At 48.3% G+C, this 17045-nt stretch overlaps 1 protein-coding gene across 1 annotated transcript; it reads right to left on the bottom strand.

The window, feature by feature from the left end:
• Positions 1 to 4066: 4066 nt before the first annotated feature.
• COPE (COPI coat complex subunit epsilon) lies at positions 4067 to 16738 on the bottom strand. The gene is made up of 10 exons (XM_081895837.1): positions 16555 to 16738; positions 15212 to 15274; positions 14929 to 15029; positions 12962 to 13114; positions 11665 to 11718; positions 9824 to 9905; positions 8243 to 8398; positions 7434 to 7502; positions 6021 to 6095; positions 4067 to 4347 (listed from the first exon to the last, which is right to left on the bottom strand). The coding sequence occupies exons 1-10, from the start codon at positions 16660 to 16662 to the stop codon at positions 4300 to 4302; spliced, it is 909 nt and encodes a 302-aa protein (XP_081751963.1). The 5' UTR covers positions 16663 to 16738; the 3' UTR covers positions 4067 to 4299.
• Positions 16739 to 17045: the final 307 nt, after the last annotated feature.

Below are 17045 nucleotides of genomic sequence, written 5' to 3'. Positions count from 1 at the left end.
GCGCAGCGATCCCTCTTGCTGTTCTGACTTCTGAGATTCAGAATATTTTTTCCCTTGTTTTCCTCCTCCAAAAACTAGGTGCGTCTTATGGCCTGGTGCGTCTTATAGAGCGAAAAATACGGTACCTTCTTATCTGTAATTTATAAACTATACTGTTGATATATCTGGGATTTGTTATGGTGGAAAAACCCAGATACTGCTTACAATTTGTGATCTGTATTGTTAGATATAATAATATTATTGTATTTAATGATATAAATAATATAGTTGCATTTTTCGATCCAAAAGTGGTACCACATTTATGCTCCAGATTTACTCCCAGGAGCTCAGGATGACTTCTCCCCACCCCTATTTGTAGATTCACAACGACCCTGTGAGGTGGGTCAAGCTGAGAAAACAGCCACTGCTCCAGAGGCAACCTGCACTGAACTTCATGGCTTAAGCTGGGGGTTTAGTTTGCCTTGTATTGAATCAGGGGTGTTGTCTGAGGTCAGTGTTGTCCACACTGACTGGCAGCAGCTGTCCAGGGTTTCAAGCGGAGGTCTGGAGATGCAGTCAGGGAATGGACCTAGGACCTTCTGCATGCCAAGCAGGTGCTTGACCTCTAAGCCATGCGCCTCTTCTTGAAAATAAACTAAGTTTGCAGTCCTCATGGTTCTAAATAAATGAAGAACACAGGAACTTGCCTTCTACTGAGTTTCACCTACCGGTACTTCAGCGTTGTCCACACTGGGTGGCAGTCTCTCCCAGCTAACCTAGCGATGCTGCAGACTGAACCTGGCACCTTCTACATGCCAAGCAGGTGCACTAACCCCTCTGTTATGGCCCTTCTGCATTCAAACCCTGGTCATCCAGATCCAAGTTTCACAGTTGTAGGGCCCATACTGCACTTGTTCATTATTTTATTCGAAAGCACGTCAAAGTGCAAGTAGATAAATAGGTACCACTCTGGTGGGAAGGTAAACGGCGTTTCCGTGCGCTGCTCTGGTTCTCCAGAAGTGGCTTAGTCCTGCTGGTCACGTGACCCGGAAGCTGTACGCCGGCTCCCTCGGCCAATAAAGCGAGATGAGCGCCGCAACCCCAGAATCGGCCACAACTGGACCTAATGGTCAGGGGTCCCCTTTACCTTTTATAACTTTTTTATCATGCGGCTCTTCGGCCCCCACCCCCAAAAGAGGCACCCAGAACACTTTACAAATCACAGGAGCAACACTCTAAAAAGACACAGCACTAGAGGAAAAGTGATGGGGAGGGAGGAGGAGTTGGAAGCAGTGGTGCAAACTTGAATAAAATATGGGGGGGCAGGTAAGCCCCACCCCATATAACCCATCACAAGACACAGTACAAACACACCATTTGAATGGCAGTGCCCATCAACTGGCACATTTTGGACGTGGCTTGGACTAGATGACCACTGGGGGTCCCTTCCAATTCTCTGATTCTACAACTGTTGGGCTGACACTGTTGTGCGAAGAGGCTGTTGGGTGGCAGGGGCTGGCCAACCTCTTTCGGGTTTCACAGCACATCCAGAGAGCCAGCTGGAGAGGAAAATATCCCCCACGTCTTGCTGCCAAACCCCAAGAGTGATGCAGGGTGTGGGGAGAGGGAGAACTAAAAGAATGGAATGGGGTCAGTGGCCCTATCGCCTTTGTTCAGGCCATTCAGAGTCCGGCCATTGTTTCCAAACCCCCATGCAGGGGTCTAGAGGCGCTGAGACACACACACTCACACACACACAAGCCTGCCTTTCTTTAAAGAAAGCTCTCTCCCCTCCTACACAGCCGCTAGACAAAGGAGACCTTCATTCCCCATCCACAGGGCTTCTGCCAGGGAGCAGCTTTCCCCCGGAAAGGACAAAGGGCCCCATTCAGAAATGTTGCATGTGCCTCACAGGACACCGCGGCCTGACAGCGGGGGGAGCTGAAAAAGCTCCCCACCACCTTACACAATGTTGCTCCCCCCCCCCCCGCTGCAGTGGGGGCCACGGCATTAAGGCGAGCTCTAACCCCTGCACCTCAAACACAGCTTTGAAAGAGCACGAGGAAGGAGGGAAGAAGAGAGAAAGTCCATCACGAGAAGATTTGGTTTGCAACCTCAGCTAGTTTTGCAAAGATTCTCCAGGTGCCTCTTTTCCAGGGACAGTCCTGGACTGACAGAAGCTGCTCCAGTTTCTGATTTGATCCCGGAATGTCCCGCTTTTCCTTAGGACATCCCTATTTTCATCGGAGAAATGTGGGAGGGCCTGGAGTTATGCAACCCCCGAGCCGAGGGGTAACTATACAACCTTTAGAAGACATCTGAAGGCAGCCCTGTAAAGAGAAGTTTTTTAATGTTTAAAATTTTATTATGTTTTCATATATGTTGGAAGCTACCCAGACTGACCGCAGCAACTAGTAAAATTATTATTATTATTATTATTATTATTATTATTATTATGCAATAGGACGTCCATATTTTCATTGGAGAAATGTTGGAGGGTATGGGAGGGCCTGGGCATATTCTTTCCACAAAGAGCAAGTCTACCTTGTGTGGGACAAGCAAGAGGTTTCAATTTCATGAAAGGCAGTGGAAGGTTCTGGGTTCAAATCCTGAACCACCTCCAATTCTGGTCTCTGTGTGGGAGAGCCCCCAAAGGGCACACCCTGGCAGGGCAAAGGGTTCGCTCTCCCTCCCACTTTGAATAGCAAGTGCAATTTTTGGCAGAAAGGAGCTTCTCAACTGCTCCTGTCTTGAGGAAACAGGAAAATGCCCTTCGTCCCCATGAAATTCCATGCATCTTGGCTGGCTGTACTCCTGCGCAGGAGCTGCCCAAGGCCTCGAGAACATGGTTTGAGTCTTTTGAGCAGCTTACCCTGGGGGAAAAAGGCATCAAGATTTTTGTGAGATCTGATTGAATTGAAGGCCACCTTCCCAACACTACTTATTTCTTTTTCATTTTTCATACTGTTTTTATTTATTTTCATGGTACAGCAAATAAATTTTGAGAAAACAACTGTTACAACAGTAAACAACAAGTAACGTCCTTCTAAAACCTCGCTGCATTATGGACTCCCTAACACTCACAAAATCAAACAAAATCTTGGAACATGCAGAGATGGGAAGATTGATAGCACTGATAAGAGATACAAATTTTGAATTATTTCAAAGGAGACTTTTCTGGTCTATATAAAAAGTTGTTTCTCATAAGTGAAAGCCACAGCGGTGTTTGGAGAGCAGGAAAACAGCAGAACATATTAAGAAACATGTTAGGGTGAAATTAGGTAAGACAGGACCGTAAAATGCCATTGTATTTAAACATCGATGTTGGGCGAGTGGGAAGTCACTAGCTCTGTTGAATTGGAATATAACTGTTGAGTAATAAATGCAACTTTCTATACAGAAAAGGGGTAAAATATTATTATTTAAAAAACCAAACAAAATCTCTAGGCATGTCCCCAATCTTGAAAGGGGTGCCCCATTTTTGCCAGAGCTTCAAGATGACCCCCCCCCCAACAAACACACTTCATTTGGTATCTACTAATAAATAAAAAGTAAAGGAAAACCCAAGAGTCAGGAAATGGTTCTTTTATTCCAAGGTGTGAGGAACCCTTTTCAGGGTGACATGATCTGAATTTCCACCTTGGGGGGGTTGCATGCCAGTGTGCGTAAGGCCCCAGGCAAAAGCAGCAAAGGGCCCCATTGTACAGAGAGAGAGATTTGGGCCTCACCAAAAGCCAGAGGTTTTGTTGGTTGTACATCCTCCCAAAGCACGCTTCTCTCTGCCTGGGCAGGAAGTAGGGCTCCACTCTGTAATGGGCAGATGGAAGTACTCAAAAGCAGGGGCTTGGAGTTGAGCCGAGGAGAGGAGCCGCCCTGGGGGGAGTGGGCACCGGCCAGATGGAGTCCTTCTGGTCTGGGGGGCCACAAAACAAACCTCCTGTCAATATCACTGGGCTCCCAAGAAGGTGAACTCCAGAGCAGGGAAGTGATTTCAGCTTAGCCCCAGGTTCATCTCCACGTTGACGGTCCTGGGCTGCCCTAGTCCAAAGGCGGCTGAAGGTTTTCACAATCAGAAAGAGCCAGGTAGTTAAATCTAGCAGAGGTTTTATTGGGAATGTTTCGAACTACAGTCTGCAGAAATCTCTTTTCTGCATAGCACAGGGCAAAAAATGTTTTGGGGTTTCGATGCTGTCCCAAGGCGGACCCGTGTGGGGAGGACCGGTTTCAGGTTTCACCTGTACGGGAGAAGCGGTGATCCCGGCACACAGAATCCTGCTCTGCAAGACATTGCCATCCGGAGCTTCCTTGCACCCGGCCAGTCTAGGCGCTGGGTGCATACTGCAAAGCCAGGCGGTCAAAGTCATTCTCCTTCAAGGCAAAGAGACAGACGAAGCAGAAGGAAGAATTACAAGGGGATGAAACCTTGATTGAAACAGACCCAGAATCATAGAAACGTGGACCTGACGAGAGTGTGCCATTTGCGCAGTGATCACACATGGTGCGTTGGGAGAAGTAAGTTGTTCAAGGCTCCAGAGAACACACATCCCCCCCCAAAAAAAGTGCCCATCCACAGAACATCGTGCCTGGTGCGTCTCTGCGTGATCTACCCTTCCGGCATTCTCAATCAGTCTCTGCTTGGGGCCAGAATTTTCACCTCCACGTGACTGGAGGTAGCAGAACTGCCTGACACAAAAGAGGAGGCTGTTGCTCGCCTCTCTGTGTGAACCACACCCAAACCAGAAATCGGCCAGTAGGCGAGAGCAGAAGAGCAACTCTCCACTCCTGCAGCTTCCAGCTACGGGGATCCGGGAGCACGGCTGCCTCCCACCGTCGAGGCAGAGCCAGGCCATCGTGGATCGTGGCCATCAATGAATTTGTCTAATTCTCTTTGAAGGCCATCCAGGTGGGTGGCCGTCACTGCCTCATCCTTCCACAGTTTATGCCCTGCATGGAATCAAGTCTCCTGAAGCACATCCTTGTGAAAGTGGGGGGGGGGGCTGCCCACCCACTGCTCTCTCTCTCTCTCTCTTTTTAACTTTATTCCGAAACCAAAAAAGAATTACAAACATGAAATTCAAAATCCATATTCGTTTTGTAACATAAGCCTATTACACAGTTGACTTAAAACATACCTAATTGCTATAGACTTCCCTTTGCTATATATAAATGCAATGCAATTAGAAATATATTAGAAATTTTTATAAATTCCCCTATACCCCCCACTCCCCTTCACCCAGGTGTGATCTCAATATTTTTTTAACTTCTTCCATCTTGTTGTGTTGTTGTAGTTTAATAATTACTCAATTGATTCTTTTATTATTTCCTTGCTTACCCCTCCATGTTTTACACATTATCTATTAATATTCCAGTTCCCACTCTTTAATTATTCTCTGATTTGAATGGCCTCTAATAGTTGCCGTCAGTTTTGCCATTACCACAAACTCACAGAGCTTGCTTTGCCATTCTAATAATGATGGTCTTTTCTCCCCCTTCCAATTCTTTGAGATCAATATTCTGGCTGCTGCTGTTGCATAAAGGAATACATTTTTCTTATCTCTGGGAATTTTGGAACGAGGTATATGAGGAGCTGAAAAAACTATTTAAGATTTCGTTTATCAAAAAGCCAGAGGCTTTTCTGTTAGGCCAAATATCTAACGACATGCCCACCCACTGCTCTCATGGGGGGCAAGTCAACTTCTGGTAGGTCCAAGACAGTGTTTCCCCAACTTGGGTCCCCAGCTGTTTCCAGACTACAGTTCCCATCATCCCTGGCCACTAGGTCTGCTAAATAGGGATGGTGGGAGTCGTAGTCCAACAACAGCTGGAGAACCAAGTTGAGGAAACCCTGGGCTGAAAAGCTGTCTTTGTTCTTACATCCTTGGATGGCCATCTGTCATGGAGGCTTTCGCTGAGGTTCCTGCACTGCAAGGGGTTGGTCTGGATGACCCTTGGGGTCCCTTCCAACTCTACAGTTCTATGATCCTATGATCCCCAGCCCACCCCAGGCTGGGAGAAGAGAAGAGAAGAGACGGTCCTCTTACCTTGGTCTGGTGTTCCTTGATAAAGGGGTGATGTCGGTGGGCATCTTTCAGCTGCGACAGGTAACGGTTGGTGACCTCAAAGGGAGGAAGAAGACGGAGAGTCAGACCAAAGAAGAGTAAAGCAGTCGCCAGGAGGGGAGAAAATGGCACAGGTGGGGGGCTTTCCATGGGATGGGATTGTGACATTTTGCTCTTTGGGGCTGGCAGAAATTCCTGCTGCTGTTACAGTTATGGAGTAAATTGTCCCTATGGACCCAAAGGCACAGCTACACATCTCTCCAGAGTTTCACAGCTTACCAAAGCAAGTTTTAATCATGCACCTGAGAACAGCTGCAAAGCTAGTCATCGCCAGACAGTGGAGATCTCCCAGCAGAGACCTTTCTTGAAGCTCAGGTCTCACATGCCTGGGGCTTGATGCTCATGGACAAATTAACCACCTTAAAGCATGAACATCGTAGGGGGACGAGGAGCGCCATGGTTGCATTTTATTCAACATGCAGAATCCACGGAGCATGGCTTTCACGCACCAGGAACACCATGGAATGACACTTTCCATAAATTACTTTATTGATGCTCATGAAAATGTAAGAGCTGGACAGAAGTTGCATCCTACTCAGAAGCAAATTCACCCTCTGGGAGGAAAGAGTTTTATTTATTATGTAACTCTGTTTTAAGTTTTTTAATATAAAAATGTGTTCTTTAAAATCTAATGCATGTTTCTGTATGGTAACATTAAAAAATCCGCTGCAGGTCGCTTGGAGAGCTTTGAGTAACAAGCAACTAGAAGTTTTCCATTTTATAAATCACTTTGAGGTTTTTCCACAATCATTTCATGAAATAATAATTAAAAAAATAAGAATAAGAATAAAACAACAATAAGCACCAACATGAAACCAAAGAATACCCTCTGGTCTTTTCCACTAAGTGTAGGAAATCCAGATAAACACAAGCAAATATTTAGGGGAGGGGAATATCCTTTAAAAGGGAGGGAGAAGGAGAGATGGGAGTGGGCAATGATTTTCCTAGATGAAGGGCAGTGGAGAGGGAAGAAGGCAAGGAGTTGGGGACAGAAGCTTCTCACTTTGTATGCTTTTTAATGCAAGGTCTTAAAAAAAAGAAATCCCACTAAGGTCTCAGCTGGGAAGCTTCACTTGGTGCAAATGTCTCCCCCACCCCAGATTGTAGCTGGAAAGAAAAGGAAGCACAGATTTTGGAGCAGGTGGGAAGCACAGAAGGTGCCATGAAGCCAGAAACAGGCAGAGGGAATGCTAGTTTTCAGATATGGAAGGGGAGCATCTGCACCCCTCCTGCTGCGGCTGGACTGATGCCGGGGATGATGGGAGTTGGAGTCTGGCGGGTTGCAGAGACCCCCCTCCCCCCGCCAGGCCTAAAAAAAGAGGAGGCGGCCCTCACCTCTGGAGGCTTCCCCAAGTGCTGCGAGAGGACGACAAAGTTGATCAGGGTTTCAGGATGGCTGCTGTCCTGTAGAAAAAGAGAAGTCAATGCTAAAGGAGCCGGAGCCGCTTGTCTTCTGCTGCTTCAGAGGGCAGATCTGAACTGAGAGATTCAAATCACAAGAAAGGGGTTTCCGACTCAGCTTTCTGGGGGTAAGAGCTGCTCGACTCCCTCAGAGGGTGGCAGACTCTCCTTCCTTGGAGATTTTTAAGCAGAGATTGGCAGGCCACCTGTGGGGGGGGGACCTTTAGCCGAGATTCCTGCATTGCAGAGCTTGGACTGGATGACCCTTGCGGAGGTTTCTTTCCATTCTGCAATTCTAAGAAGGGAGGACACCTCATCACCAGGCCAGCTGATTAATTCGTCCAGCACCTGAGCTGGTGGCACAAAGCCTGCTTGGGCCGCAGAATATGCCAGGTGCAATCCACACGGGGCTGAGTCTCCCTGCCTGAATTCAATTGGTAGGGAGTTCCAAATTTTAGGAGCTGCCACCCTGAATGTGGAGCAGGTGTTATGTAGCACCTGTAACAAGAGCAGCTCTGCTGATGGGGTGAGACAACCTCGTAAGTCCCAGTGTTCTAGTCCTCATTGAGCAGAGGACAGGATCAAAACTGGAATGCGTTGGCCCTGCCTCTGGTTGGTCACATCGGCCGTTGGGGCTCCCTGGCTCCCACCCTACCAGTTCCAATGGGGAACAGCCGCTGCTGCACTGACCGCCTCCGAGGTGGGGATCTCAGAGGCTCTTGGCGTGCAGAGGGGTCCCTCACCTTGTCCAGAGCCTCCTGGAGAACCCCCTCGGCATCATCCCACTTGCCCTGGCCCATGTAGCAAGCGGCCTGGCCGTTGAGGAGCAAGAGGGTTGGCGACCACTTCTCAGACATCTCCTGGAAGATGTAATAGGCGTCCTGCAACTTCTCGCCGCCCTGCAGAGAGAGAGTCACAAGCGGAGATGCCACCTCAAGCCTTTCTCCAGCCAGAGGGCCTACGCATTCCTGCACATGCCCCTCACTCTACTACTCTGTCCAGCAAGGGTTCTGACGACACTTTTCCAGCGAGGCAATTTTTTTCACTATTTCTATTTATTATACTTACAAACTGCCCTTCATCAAAAGATTGCAGAATAGTTCACAGAATAAAACATAGGTAAATAATTTAACCGAAACAACAAAACAATAACCCTTCATAAATAAAATAAACAAAACCTTCCAAGGATGTTGCTGCAAACCAGGGAGAGGCCTGGAGGGCTACATGTGGACGATATGATATGATAATCTTTATTTTCATTGTCCCATACAGAACAATGAAATTGAAAAAATCTACACCAGACATTCAAAAACCAACAAGCCTGCTATCCCAGCCTGGTTAGCCCCCTAAAAATTCTGATATCCCATAATTAAATACAATATACTCCCACAGAGACTTCCTTACACTGTGTTTAAAACCAAAATCTCATTTGGGTAGAAACTGTTTCTCAGGCGGCTAGTCCTAGTTTTTATAACCCTGGACCTTCTTCCAGAAGGCAGAAGCTGAAAGAGATTATTTCCGGGGTGCGCACTATCCTGCGCTATCTCTGCAGCTTTCTTATGGCACCTGGAAGCTTAGATTTGATCCAAGGTGGGAAGAGGGCACCCAATTATTCTCTCCGCAGTCTTTACAACCCTGGACAGCATTGTTTTTCGCCTGGGCATAATGCTCCCTAGCCATGGTGAAGAACAGGAGAACGGCCCACGAGCCCAGCGCCCTGTTCTCACAGCAGCCAACCGGACGCTCCAAATGGGAAACCCGCAAGCTGGACCAGATCACAAGAGCACCGTCCCTCTTTGGGGTTTCCAGCAACTGGTATTCAGACGCACGACTGCCTCCAGCCATGGGAGCAGAGCAGAGCCACCCTGGCTAGGAGCCATCAGTAGCTTTTTCCTCCATGAATTTCTCCAATTCTCTTTTAAAAGCCATCTAGGTTGGTGGTGATCACCACTTCCTGTGGCAGGGAGTACCACAGGTTAACAATGGTACTTCCTCTTGTCTGTCCTGGATCTTCCAACGTTCAGCTTTGCTGGATGACCACAAGTTCTGGCGTTATGACAGAGGGAGGAAAACCTTCCACTCTCCACGCTCTTCATGCCGTGTGTAATTTAGTCCCCTTCTGCCATGCCTCTCTTTATCACCTTTTCTCTGAACTAAAAAGTCCAAAACACTGTAAACTTTCTTCCTAGGGGAGTCTCTCCATTCCCTATCTTGAAGCCTTTTTGGGGGGAGGGGGCTGCTAGGTCATGTCCATGTTTTAATAAAAAAATGACAGAATGACTTGGCTTCACCCTTGGCACAGGAATGCACAATATGTTACCCACCAGGGCAAGATTCACCCAAGCCGTCGCCAGCTGGGTCAGAGTTGCATCTTCGTCTTGCTCCTGCATCTTCTTCAGCTCCTTCCTGGAGGGAGAGAGAATGTTACTGGAGATAGAACCTGGGACGTCTGCAGGCAACACAGGTTCTGTAACACTCAGCCCTGTTCTTTCCCATAAAGACATACGAAGATTCTAGTCCTCGTGGTCCACAGCAAAAAAAGATGATTTAAACATAGAAAGCTGCCTTATCCTGAACCAGACAATTTAATCCATGTAGCTCAGTACTGCCTACAGCAGGGGTCGGCAAACTAAGGCCCGTGGGCCGGATTAGGCCCAAGTGCCTTCAGGATCCGGCCCACGGACTGTCCGTGGATCAATGTGGGGATTCTGTTCGTTTGGACTGCACTATTTTTCCCCCTGAGCCATTCCATTTCCACCTCCCACACACACCGCTGCTGCGCCTCCTCCCTCCCTCCTCCTGGCTTCTCCCTGCCCTGCCTAGAGGAGGAAAGTGGCTGGGCTGAGCTGGCTGAGAGCCATTTTTGCAGCCCCTCTCCGGAGCCAGCCCTTTTGCACCGCTCATCTTCCCTCCGCTGCCCTGGTGCTCCTGTGGGCCAGAGAACGGAGCACACCAGCTCACTCTGCCTACCCACAAGAAGCAGCAGCAGCGGTGGCAGCCCCAGGGAAGGTAAACGCAGCAGCTGGGGCCGGGGAAGAGGACTACTTGCCCCCCCCTCGGCTCTTCTTCCAGCTCCCCCCTCCGTGCCGCTTCTCTGGCCCGTCACAAGGTCTGAGGGAAAGTGGACCCACCCATGGCTAAACATTTTTGCTGACCCCTGGTCTACACTGACCGGCAGAGACTCTCTCCCAGCCCTGCCTGGAGATGCCGGTGGGGGCCTGAAGCTGGGACCTTTGGACCAAGGCTCTGCAGCTGACCTATAGTCCTTCCCCAATGGTTAGGAATGGCCCAGGGCAGATGTCTACCAGCTGCAGCTGGTACGCCGGCTGAGACTCTGCCTGTCTACTCCCTGTCTCGCCAGAGTGGTTATCTCCTGCTTGGACTACTGCCATGCGCTCTCCATGGGGCTACCTTTGAAGATGACTTGGAAACAACAACGAATCCAGAATGCAGCAGCTAGACAGGTGACTGGGACCAGATAACCCCGGTCCCAAAGGATCTTCATTGGCTCCCAGTACATTTCTGAGCACAATTCAAAGTGTTGGTGCTGACCTTTAAAGCCCTAAATGGCCTCAGCCCTGTGTACCTGAAGGAGCATCTCCACCCCCATTGTTCAGCCCAGACATGGAGGTCCAGCTCTGAGGGCCTTCTGGCGCTTCCCTCCCTGAGAGAAGTGAGGTTAGATGGAACCAGGCAGGAGGCTTTCTCAATAGTCACGCCTGCCCTATGGAACACCCTCCCATCAGGGGGGAGATAAACAGCTATGTGATTTTTAAAAGACATCTGAAGGCATCCCTGTTCAGGAAAGCTTTTAGTGTTTGATGCTACATTGTTTTGGCTATTTTTTGTCAGCAGCTGCCTAGAGTGGTGGAATATAAACAAATATTAATAATAACAATAAATGACTGGCAACATCAGAAGTCCCACCCAAAATCACGCCTAAAAGCTTCTGAGGTGCTGCTGCTCAGAGTAGACCTGCTGAGGGCAGAGGCCTCCAATCATGTGGCTCCAAACTAGACCTTGCTTATGTGTGACAGAGCCAAGCTTTCTGTGGCTGCTTTTGCACTGCACCGCACATGCAGGAGGAGGTGGACGAGGCGATGGACGGGCGGACAGACAGAAGCCGGCTGGTGCCGAAAGCAACTCCAGTTCTGGGGAAACTTACCGGGCCAGATCCAGGCGATCCAGTTTCAGAAGGATCTGAATGGTCATTGCCATGCTAGAGGGAACGAGAGAAAGGAGAGTTTTAGAAACTTGCACCTGTGAGTTTGCTGCCTGTGGACCTTTGGTCAGACAAGAGCCAAGTTCTTAACGTTTGAAAGACTCGTGGGCTTAGTGCCCAAAGAATCCTGGGAAATGTTGTTTGATTAGGATGCCAAGAGCTGTTAGGAGACACCCCCAAAACCTCTCCCAGAGCTACAGTTCCCAGGGAAGAAGGATTGGTTGTTAAAACATTCCAATAATTATAACTCTCTTAACTCTCAGCAGCCTTAGAAAACTTACAGTTCCTGGTATTATTTGCAGTTTAAAAGATAATGCTTTAAATGTTCTATGCAAATAGAACCTAACTTAGTTCAATTAATTTCAATGGGCTGTATGTTAGTCCGATTTTGCTATTAGTATCAGTATTAAATTTGTGTACCGCCCTACACCGGCAAGTCTCAGGGTGGTTCTCAATATAAAAACACAAAATACATAGCAAAAATAACTCCCCCTCCCATAACAATAATCCCCCCCCCATGACACATTTTAAAAGGGCGTTGGATGGCAATCAGCCAAAGGCCTGGTTGAAGAAGAAGGTTTTTGCCTGGCACCTAAAGGTGAATAATGAAGGTGCCAGCTGAAGAGGAGCCACTGCAGAAAAAAGCCCGTTCTCATGTTACCACCCTCCAGACCTCTCGTGGTGGAGGCACATGAAGAAAGGCCCCAGAAGATGATCTCAGGATCCAGGTAGGTTCATATGGAAAGAGGTGGTCCTTGAGGAATTGCAGCCCTGAGCAATACCTATTCAAGAGTAGCCCCACTGAAATTAGCAGCCCTAACTTAGCCATGTGTGCACAGTTCAGCGCATCTACTCCAAGCAGAGCAAGCATTAGTCAACTCAGTGCAACTCTTTGAAGGTGGTTGGCTAGCAGTTCCTCCAAATATGGAAGGAGTCACTCTCCAGGAGAAGCCCCGGCCACAGTTATGTTTCAACCGTTTGTTCTGGCTCTTCAATCAAAAAGGCTCCCACAGAGCGGCTGACATGCATTCAATTGAAACAAGGTGCTCTGCGCCCACAGGCTTACAATCTAAAAAGACACACACACAAGGAAAAAGGCACAAGGAAGGATGAGGGGGAAATCAAACTCAGGTTGTTCTCATAAAGGTCAGATAGCACAGTTCGGGGGTAGGAGGTACCCCCTGTTTGTGCTATAAGCCAAGAAAAAAAGCCGCCACCACAACAACTCAATTCCACTCACCCCTCTAAGCTGTCCCCCTGGTGCAAGGTCCGCAATGCTGCATCCAGGTTCTGGTCGTGGAAGTAGACTGAGGCCGCCATAAGAAGGAAAGTGTTGTGAGTGACGTCAATGCTCTTAGCCATCTTCTTGTCTAGTTCAGCCACAATCGCATCTCTTTTGACACAGGGCCCAGGGTGGGTGGAGAGAGGAATGCCACTAAAGTAAGCATCAGGAAATGGAAGCAGCCCAGACCCCTCCACTCCCAGCTCTCACCTGGGAGTTGCCCCAGGGTGTCTTTGAAGACCACAGTTAATGGCAAAAACCACCATTTGCAAGCACACCTGTGAATGCCTCTCCCCACATGATCCCTGGATCCTGCAGTCCTTTTCACAGGCCCCTTGCTAAACGCCTAGTGTTAGAAATTCCCCAAGCGGCACAAGGCCAGCTGTGACCACGTGGAGTTCTCCATCTGGCTGGCCCCTCCAGCTTTCTTAAGCAAGTAAGCAGAAGAGCTTATTCATTGCATTTATCTCCTACCTTTTTATCCAAGGGGTCCATTGTTCACCGACACCCCTCCTCAGCTAATCCCCACAACAGCACAGAGGCTGTGACTGACTCACAAGGTCATCCAGAAAGCTCCATGACTGAGTGGGGATTTGAACCCTGATCTCCCAGGTCCAGGGGCTGGCAAGGTTTACCTCACCTAGGCCGGTTCACTCCCACAGAGATCGCTCCATGGGCTGGATCTCATCTGCACATGTGCAGACTCAATTTCCAGCGCTGCAGAAGCAAGTCCTGCTCTGTGCTGCACCGGTTTAGTGCAGCGCACAGGAACTCACTGAGCAGGTGGCTTGGTTCGGGAATGGCTCGTGGGCCACTTGTCGCCCATGGTCCGCAGGTTGCCGACCCCTGTCCTAGTCTGACACTCTCACCACTACACCCCACTAGCTTCCTAGAATCCTTCTGCTATGGGGCAGCTCTATAAATTAAGTAGGCAAATAAAAATGGGGCAGAATGTCACTTAGAGAAAGATCTGAAATCTCTTCCTTGAAGCTTGAATTTGTTTTATTCTGTACTGTTTTATTTGATGTTTTAATGCGCTATAAACCACTTTGAAGGGTTTTTTCCACCCAAAATATAAAGAGGTATAGAAATGAAATGATTAATAATAAAAATTTCACTGGGGGGAAAATGACACCAAGACATTTTAAGTTTAAGGTGCCATTTTAAGTGGCACCTAGACATTTTAAGTTTAAGGTGCCATTTTAAGTGGCACCTTAAAATTTAAAATGACACCTAGACATTTTAAGTTTAAGGTGCCATTTTGCAATTCACTTATACATCTGAGTTTCTACCACTGCCTGCACCTCATCTGGGGGGACCACACAAGGCAGGGACTTTTCAGCGGTTGCGCCCCTTTTGCAGTAGGCTCTCCCCCCCAGGCTTTTTTAAAAATTGTTTTTATTACTTATCAAATTGCTTATAGAACCACAGAGACAAATAAACCAACAACAATAATCCCATAATATATCCAACAAGAGGCAGGGCCTACAAAAGCTAAGCACATGAATTAAAATCCCAGCACACTGAGTGGAAACGATCAGTATCTTCCTGCCCCATAACTTATATTTTTCTTTCTGCAATAGCTAAATTCAAAGGATTTTTACGGTATATCAGTGGGACAGAGCTAGGTTTTTTTAATGATATCCATTGCTGCGTGATGGAAAGTTCATCAAGTTCATCAAAAAGTTCCTTTTGATGGAAAGTTCATAAAAAAGTTCCTTTTGATGGAAAGTTCATCAAAAGCTCCTTCTATCTACATATGTAAGAGGGATAACTGGGGACAGCTTTTACATGCTAAGGGTCAACCTGTCATCCAGAGTGCGCTGCAATTTTAAAATCTGGATATTATGCTAGAATCCAATCACCATTCCTAGGAATTTGATTTTCCAGGAGAAAGGCTGCTGTGTCTGGGCACCCAGACCCACCTTTGGCTCTCGTTAGAAAGGTATTCTGCAAACATCCGCACAGCTTGGAGTTCCGGAGGTGAGCTGGGCTTGATTTCATCCAACACCACTCCATATTTTCGCTGTACAAAAGGAGAAATGGGAAGTCTCAAAAGTGAATTTGGAAAGATAGAAGGCATGGCTGTTTCTGAGACAGTTGTTTTCAAGGTGTTAAAAAAAACACACACATGGAATTTCAAAACTCAACCCACGCATTGGGCAAACCTGGAAGCCGGCAAACCGTCCTTTTTTTCAGAAGCCTCACCTGGGCAATGTAGGCACGATACAGGAAGATATCCCTTTCCATCTCTTTGTCAGGACTGGAGGGCTGAAGAAACAAGAGGGGGGAAGTAGAATCATTTGCAGAGTTGAAGGGCAGGAGTGGGAGGAAACATAGAAGAGGAAGCTGTAAAGAAAGTCTCATAGAAATATAAGAAATGTAAAAACCAGTTGGTTCAGGCCAGGGGTGGTTGGGCATCTAGTCCACCATGCCTGGGCCAAGCAGATGTCCCAAAGCTTCAAGCAGGATTTGAGCAGAAATGTCACATTTTGATCACCGTTCCCTTGACAAACAGGCCTTTGGCAGGGTGTTGACATGCCATCCTCTATCTCACTCCTTTCACCTGTCCTATCTCCCAGAAAGCTTCAAGGATATGTTTGGCGGGACAGTCCCGGATTTACAGAAGTCATCCCGGTTTCTGATTGATCCTGGAATGTCCCACTTTCCCTTAGGATCCCTATTCTCATTGGAGGGTCTGGAGTTCTGCGACCCCCGAGCCAAGGAGATACGTAACTGTACAATCTTTTGAAGGCACCTGAAGGGAAGGTTTTTTATGTGTGATGTTTCATTATGTTCCTATATACGTTGGAGGCTGCCCAGAGTGGCTGGGGCAACCCAGGGTATAACGGTTCTGATTATGGACTCAGGCTGATTATGGACCCTTTCCACTGGGGAGGTGCAATCAATCCCCACAGACACCCCCCCCCCATGGCATCTCTGGCTCTTCTTGTATTTATGGGGACCGCCTCTCCTGGTCTGCCCTGCAGAGTACCTTAAGGTTGATGAATAACCATTGTTTAGAGATCCCGGGCCCTAAAGAAGCCAGACTATCCTCCACCAGGGCCTTCTCAGTGGTGGCTCCGACCTGGTGGATTGCTCTGTCCCAGGAGACCAGGGCCCTGCAGGATTTAACTTCCTTCCGCAGGGCCTGTAAGACAGAGCTATTCCACCTGGCTTTCAATCTGAACTTAGCCTGATCTTTTATTTCCCTTCCTTCCCTCCCTCTCCCCTATTTATGAAGATTCCCCGCTCTGAGACCCCACAGCTAATTCTCCCCTGGTCTCCTCACTGGCCCAAATAGGACTAATTGATCATCGAATAGCCCTGGTGATCATCTAATGTTTATTGGATGGATTTTCCCTCTAAACTGATTTTTGAATTCTGAGTTTATTGTTATTCATGGTTTATACTGTATTTTATGCTGTTTTTTGTTGCATCAATTAAGTGTTTTAAATTTGTTGTTAGCCACCCTGAGCCTGGTTTTCTGAACCGGGAAGGGCGGGGTATAAATAAAAAAATATTCTTATTCTTCTTATTATTATCAGAACCTTGACTCGCTGCGCCTCGTTAATGGCCGCCTGCGAGGCGCCGATGTAGAAGTTGTTCCTGACGTCGAAGAGCTCGTCGGCCTCGCCCTGGGTCGCCGCCGCCGCCATCGCTCCGCTTCCTCGCCTTCGCCTCCGGGACCAGGAGCGGACACGTCTTCGCCTCCGGACTCTCCTCAGCGCCCCTCGCAAGGCGCGCCGGGAAGCGCCGATTGGCCGGCACTCGCCCTTTCGCCGCGCCCACCCGCCCGCCTGACCAATCGGGAAGCCTCGCGGGCGAAATGCTTGCCGGGAACTGGAGTTTTGGTGCTACGTCGCCGGATCTGCTTAGAGATACGAAAAGGGAAGAGGGACCCGCTCACTGCAGACGGGCTCCGCCTGCTGGAAAACAAGCAACTAGCTCATATTTCAAACAGAACAGCCGCCTCTTCCTGTCAGAGCCACTGAAACCCATGAACCCCGCATGGGAGCTGCTGCATGCGCGGGGAATAGGG

The sequence above is a fragment of the Podarcis melisellensis genome (assembly GCF_964234715.1).
Source record: "Podarcis melisellensis genome assembly, chromosome: 18".
In the NCBI taxonomy this organism is placed as follows: domain Eukaryota; kingdom Metazoa; phylum Chordata; class Lepidosauria; order Squamata; family Lacertidae; genus Podarcis; species Podarcis melisellensis.
Note: the sequence above shows the minus strand (reverse complement) of the source record. Positions and strands in the feature narration are given on the sequence as shown.